This window comes from Apium graveolens, chromosome 6, assembly GCF_009905375.1.
Source record: "Apium graveolens cultivar Ventura chromosome 6, ASM990537v1, whole genome shotgun sequence".
In the NCBI taxonomy this organism is placed as follows: domain Eukaryota; kingdom Viridiplantae; phylum Streptophyta; class Magnoliopsida; order Apiales; family Apiaceae; genus Apium; species Apium graveolens.
In genome coordinates, this window is record NC_133652.1 from 143387141 (window position 1) to 143393365 (window position 6225).

The 6225-nt window shown below is 41.9% G+C and overlaps 1 protein-coding gene across 1 annotated transcript; it reads left to right on the forward strand.

Moving 5' to 3' along the window:
- Positions 1-1683: 1683 nt before the first annotated feature.
- On the forward strand, positions 1684-4051 carry LOC141665505 (uncharacterized). Its single transcript, XM_074471491.1, has 3 exons — positions 1684-1687; positions 3002-3384; positions 3466-4051. The coding sequence occupies exons 1-3, from the start codon at positions 1684-1686 to the stop codon at positions 4015-4017; spliced, it is 939 nt and encodes a 312-aa protein (XP_074327592.1). The 3' UTR covers positions 4018-4051.
- Positions 4052-6225: the final 2174 nt, after the last annotated feature.

Sequence of the window (6225 nt, forward strand, 5' to 3'; positions counted from 1 at the left end):
TTCTGATTTGTGGGGTGAGACCCCTTATATAGATGTTGGGAGTCCTTGAATTGGATTTGGTATAGGAGACCTGGTGGGCAAGTCTCATAATTAGAATGGACTTTGGAGTCCTAGATAGTAGTAAAACTGATTCCTTATCCTTTTAGGTCCCCTTGAGGATAATCTATAAGGATTTATATCCTTATCAGGACTCTTCTCAATAGCTGATTTTTCCCTTATTAATTAATTACGAAATTAATTAATAATCAGGGCTTTTGGGCCTCTTTTATTCCATCAGACCTGATCTGGTCCATCAGGCTTAACCTTTCTGGTCTGAATATCATACATCTTCTTATTGGGCCTATCAGCCCATTAATTATAAAATCAGGACTTATTTATCCCTATCATTTGCCCCCCAACTTTTGGGAAACATTGATTAGGTTTCGCAGAAGTTAAATCTATTCGTTCCATTTCAGGGTTTCGTTTTTGCGTAAAGTGTGGAGCGACCTACACATTTACAATGAATCTTCCTTTTATTCAGAAATTATCTTAATTTCCAGGAATTTTTCCCTAATTTTCTGGGATTTTCCCTAATTTCTGGATTTTTCCCTTAATTTCTGGGATTTATCCTAATTTTCTGGGATTTTTCCCTAATTTTCTGGGATTTTTCCCTAATTTCTGGATTTTTCCCTAATTTTCTGGGATTTATCCTTAATTTCTGGATTTTTTCCCTAATTTCTGGGATTTTTCCCTAATTTTCTGGGATTTATCCTTAATTTCTGGATTTTTTCCTAATTTCTGGGATTTTTCCCTAATTTTCTGGGATTTATCCTTAATTTCTGGATTTTTCCCTAATTTTCTGGATTTTTCCCCTAATTTTTGGGATTTATCCTTAATTTCTGGATTTTTTCCCTAATTTCTGGGATTTATCCTTTAATTTTCTGGATTTATTCCTTATTTCTGAAAATATTAACATTTTTCAGAAATTATTTTAAGGAATTTCCTTATTTTTTTGTAATTTTCCAGGATTTTTTCTTCCTTTTTTTTTTAACCTGGTCGAATTAGCCCCTGCTGTGCCTTGGTCGAAGGATTTTCGAGGAGGATGCTTTCGGTCAGGATTCCTGGTCGAATTTCGGCCAGGATTTTTCCTTCTTTCCTTTTTTTTTTTACAATTTTCGACCAGGATTTTTTTTTCGACTAGGATTTTCGTCCCTTTCGGTCAGGATTCTTGCTTTTTGACCGAATTAAGCTTCTCTTGCTGCCCAGGTCGACAGCTTTTCGAGCAGGAGTGTTTCGAGCAGAAGTCCTGGTCAAATTTCGGCCAGGATTTTTCCTACCCCCTTGTTCTTTTTCGAGCAGGAAATTTTCGGTCAGGATGTTGGGTCAGAATTCTTTGTTTTGACCGAATTAGCCACCTTTCTTGCCTTGGTCGAAGCAATTTCGAGCAGGATTGTTTCGACCAGGGTTTTCATTTGATTTCTAGTCGAATGAGTTTAAATTCTGGTCGATTTATGCTTAATTTTTAGCCTTAATCGACAGAACTTTGATCTCAGGTTATTCGAGCAAGATTTCCTCACTTTTTCTGGTCGAATGGGTCAGGAATGATTATTTTCATATCCTTTTACCTTGAAGTTGGGCCATATGTTTGGGCTGGACTTTTTTGGGTCCTTGATTTGGGCCTGGGTTTCTTGGGCCACCCTCTTAATGGGTCTTCATCCAGGGCCCATTTCTTAAATCTGGGCCTTATTTGTCAACTAATTGGGCCCTCTTTCTGGGCTTTCTTGGACTGGGCCTTTATCATGCTTTAATATCCAAAGCCCATTCAAACTTGGGTTGGGCTTGAACTCTTAAGCCTGACTTCCAGAATATTCTGGAATTTTCCATATCATTCCAGATTTTTCCATACTTTTCTAAGACTTTTCTAAAATATTCTGGAACATTCCAGATCCTTCCATTTTTGGGCCCATATGGGCTTTTTTAGGCCCAAATCCCCTTCTTCTTGGCTATAAAGAGGTGGGATGAGAGTGTGATTCCTCACACCTCTCATTTCATTTCTTCAATCATCCTACAAATTTCTCCCTCTTTCAACTTTCCTCCCTTAGCTCCCAGCCTTCTTTTCCAGTCTTTACTAAATGGCTGACAAGAGTTCCGAGAGAGCGGCCAAGATAGCCTCGGCTTCAAAACGAGGTAAGGATATCGAGATCCGCTCTTCATATATGTTTTTAATTGATATGATTAACACTAGGGGGGATGAATATCCCTCCACTGCACATCTCGACTCTTTTAATCATTATAATACTTGGCACAACATAGATTTCAATAAACTAAATGCTCGTTATAACGTCCTTCCTCCTTTTAGATTAGTTCCAGTCTCTGGTGGTGACCGTACTTGCCACTGGAGACCCGACACTCTCTTCATTTACACAGATGCCCTTAATGCTGGGCTTAGGTTTCCTTTCCATCCTTTTATTCCTCATCTTTTGGCTGATCTACAAATTAATCCGTGTCAGCTTCCTCCAAACGCCTGGAGGAATATTCTATGTTTTATGGTTTGTTGTCTTAGGGAGGGCTTTCCTCTTTCTGTAGCCGTTTTTAGGAAGGTCTTTCAGTGTTATAATAGTTCTTCCAATATCTGTGGCTGGGTCTATGTCAAGCAAAGGCCCAAAAGCAAACATATCTTTAACAGCGCCTCTATTCCTGATAATAATCAAAATTGGAGGAATAGTTTCGTTGGGTTACGTTGGGAGAATGGTGACTGGGGCACACTTTTTCGATCTTCCTTCGGGAAGGTCAGTGATGGTAGCCTCAAATCCATTCACTTAACTCCTGAAGAAACTATTATTTATAATGGGCTTACTCAGGATGATGGCACCACCACCAGCTGGACTCTCTTAGAGGAGTTTTCCCTGATTCATGTGGGACTATCCTCTGTTTCTCAACAGGGTATTTTTCTTCCCTTCTCAATTTTACTTCATTTCATGCATTATTAACATCACTTATTTTGTCCTTTGCTTTGTTTCAGCTGCTAAGGAGATTAACGAGGACAATGTTCCTTTGGTTGAGGAAACAGCTAGGATGAAGAAAGCTCGGCTCGCAGGCCTAGACACCCGGGGAAAGGCCACGGAGCCTATCTTTTTGAAGAAGCACAAAGAGCCTATAGGGGAGGCTTCAACTGAAGGAGCTGGAGGCCATGGTGCTCCTATCACTGCTGCTGCCCCTACTGCTGCTGCCACAGGCGCCTTTCAGCCTCTCTGGGGATTCCGCCGAGGGGACACCGTAGTTGGTTCCACGAAACATGCTTGGGATTGGTCCTACCATAGCGTGACTCCCAAGGATTTTACTGATGTGGTGGCCACCCCTGATCTTGAGAGGATTAAGCTCATGGGAGCTCAGTCTCTGGCTTCGGTATGCCTTCTCTTTTTTGAACTTATTTTTCATTCTTGTAGCATTTTCTTGCCTTATACTTTGTTAATTGCTTTGTTCCAGTCTAACGCCTACTTTCAAGGCGCTGTGAGGCAAGCCGAATCGTGGAAGCGGGCTTCTGATAAGGCCGATAATGCCCTCAGGAGGCAACAGAAGAAGTATGCTACCCTGGAGAAGAAGCTCAAGCGCAAGGAGGAAGAACTCGGAGAGTCTAACGCCGAGCTGGTGGTACTTCGGGCGGAGAAGGATAAAGCTATAGACAACTATCTGGACTCGGAGGAGTTTGCCCAATCCATGAGGATTAGGGATGATTCAGTCTTTCCCGGGTTTTTTAGGACTGGTTGGGACACGGCCCTTGGGACCGTGAACGAGGCTTGTCCTGATATTAACCCGGCGGACTACATCTGCCCTGATGACGAGGCTTTGCTACAGAGGTTTCGTACCCGAGTAGTTGTCTCGGACCATGTTCCTCAGGATCCACTCCTTCCTCCTCCCGAGTCTTCTTCTAGACCTGCTGAGGACGACAGCTCTTCCTCCTCCTCCGAGACGACAGAGACATCCAGCGAGAGTGGAGAGGATGATAATATGGATGCTGAGGGCACCTCAGCTTCTTAGAGCTTTTTCAGCCCTGCGTGGCTTGTTTTATTTTCGAGACCTTTTTTTTATCAAATTTCTTGTAATATTTATCTGATCTTATTTTATCACCTTTTATGCTTGCATCCATGCATTTGGTTTTTATTCGTTAGGCCACAAACATACTTTGAAGAATTCATGGATTTCATAAAATTGTCTGGGATTCGTCCCTTACACAAGTCTTAATAAACTTTGTAATAAAACTAAAACATATAAATCCTAAGCAAGCAAAGCTTCAAGGTGCTTTTCAACCTACTCGCCATCATGACGAGTGAGAATCGTATCCGGCAGCCCTACACATAGTAAACCTTCAGGTTTTGTGCATGCCAAGTTCTCGGGACTTCAAAACCATCCATAGTCTCTAGCTTGTAGGTTCCTCTACCTTGAACACTCTTGACTCTGTACGGCCCTTCCCAATTCGGGGCAAGCTTCCCTTTTTGTCCTACACCAGATGCTTCTATCTTCCTCAAGACTAGATCGCCTTGTTTAAAAAACCTTTCTTTAACCCTTAGGTTATAGTAGAATGAAGCCTTTTTCTGATATTCTACTATCTTTGCATGTGCCCTATCTCGCACTTCATCGATCAGATCCAGGGCTAACCTTTGCCCTTCCTCATTTTCTTCTGCATTGAAAGCCTGAATCCTTGGAGAGGAATGTGATATCTCTACTGGAACTACTGCTTCTGCCCCATATGCCAACATGAAGGGAGTTGCTCCTGTCGAGACTCTACAGGTAGTCCTGTAGGCCCATAATATTGGAAGTATCTCATCTACCCAGTTATTTTTTGACTTCTCAATCCTCTTCTTTAGTCCATCCAGGATTATCCGATTTGCTACCTCTGCTTGGCCATTGGCTTGCGGGTGAGCCACAGAGGTGAATCGTAACTCAATTTCATTTTCTTCACAATACTTCTTGAATTCCTCATTGTTGAATTGTGTTCCATTGTCAGTGACGAGGATACGGGGAATTCCATATCGGCACATAATGTTTTCCCACAAGAATTGTGCAACCTGCTTAGTAGTGATTTTGGCCAAGGGTTTGGCTTCGATCCACTTGGTGAAATAATCAATGGCTACAATCAGAAATTTCCTTTGTGCCGTGGCCATAGGAAAAGGCCCTAGAATATCCATCCCCCACATGGCAAAGGGAATAGGCGAGTTGATAGAGGTCAGCATCTCGGGGGGTTATCTAACAACTGATGCATGCTTTTGACAGCGATCACACTTCTTCACATATTCTTTGGCATCAGCCATCATTTCTGGCCAATAGAAGCCTAAACGGGTTATCTTATGAGCCAAGGCCCTGCCCCCCAAGTGCTGCCCACAAATACCTTCATGCACTTCCTCAAGAGCCAAGCGTGCCTCGTCAGGCCTGAGACACCTCAAGTAAGGAACCACGAAAGATCTCTTATAAAGAATTCCATCTATCAAGGAGTACCTTAGTGCTCGAATAGTTAACTTCCGTGCCTCAGTTGTATCACTTGGCAACCAACCGGTCTGAATGTGAGCCTTGATGGGATCAATCCATGACGTCCCCAAGCCTATGGGAGCCACAAGCTTAACATCTATGCTCCGTGTCTTCAAAACACGGAAGTACACACTTCCTGAACTTTCTTCAATCTCAGACGAAGCGAATTTTGATAGCGCATCTGCTTTAGCATTTTCTTCCCTTGGAATGTGTTCAACATGGCATTCATTAAATTGGGTCATCACAGCCCTTACTAGGCGAACATACTTAGCCATCGTATCATCCCTTGCCTCAAATTCTCCCTTTACCTGGGATATGATCAGCTTCGAGTCTCCACGGACCTTTAAGCCAGTTTAAATTTTGGATGGACATTAAAACGTTCATTTTCAAAATTTCGCATCTAATTTGTAATTTTGCATGGTCATGCAATTATAAAGTTGAACAGAACAGAGATTAACCATTGTAAATTTGTAACTACGAACTACAATAGCTAAGTTGAAAATTTGCAAATCTCTTGCCACAATTTTTGACACAATCAGTCGAAATTTTACTCATTGGATTGAATGCCAAGTAGAGTTATCATATAGATAATGAGTCACCGGCCTTCTGATAAATTATGGTTTGCTGCTTCGCTAAGAACTGATGACAATATAGTATGTCTGCTTTGCTAAGAACTGATGACAATATAGTATGTCATGATCATGTCCTCCCTGTTTTCAAGCA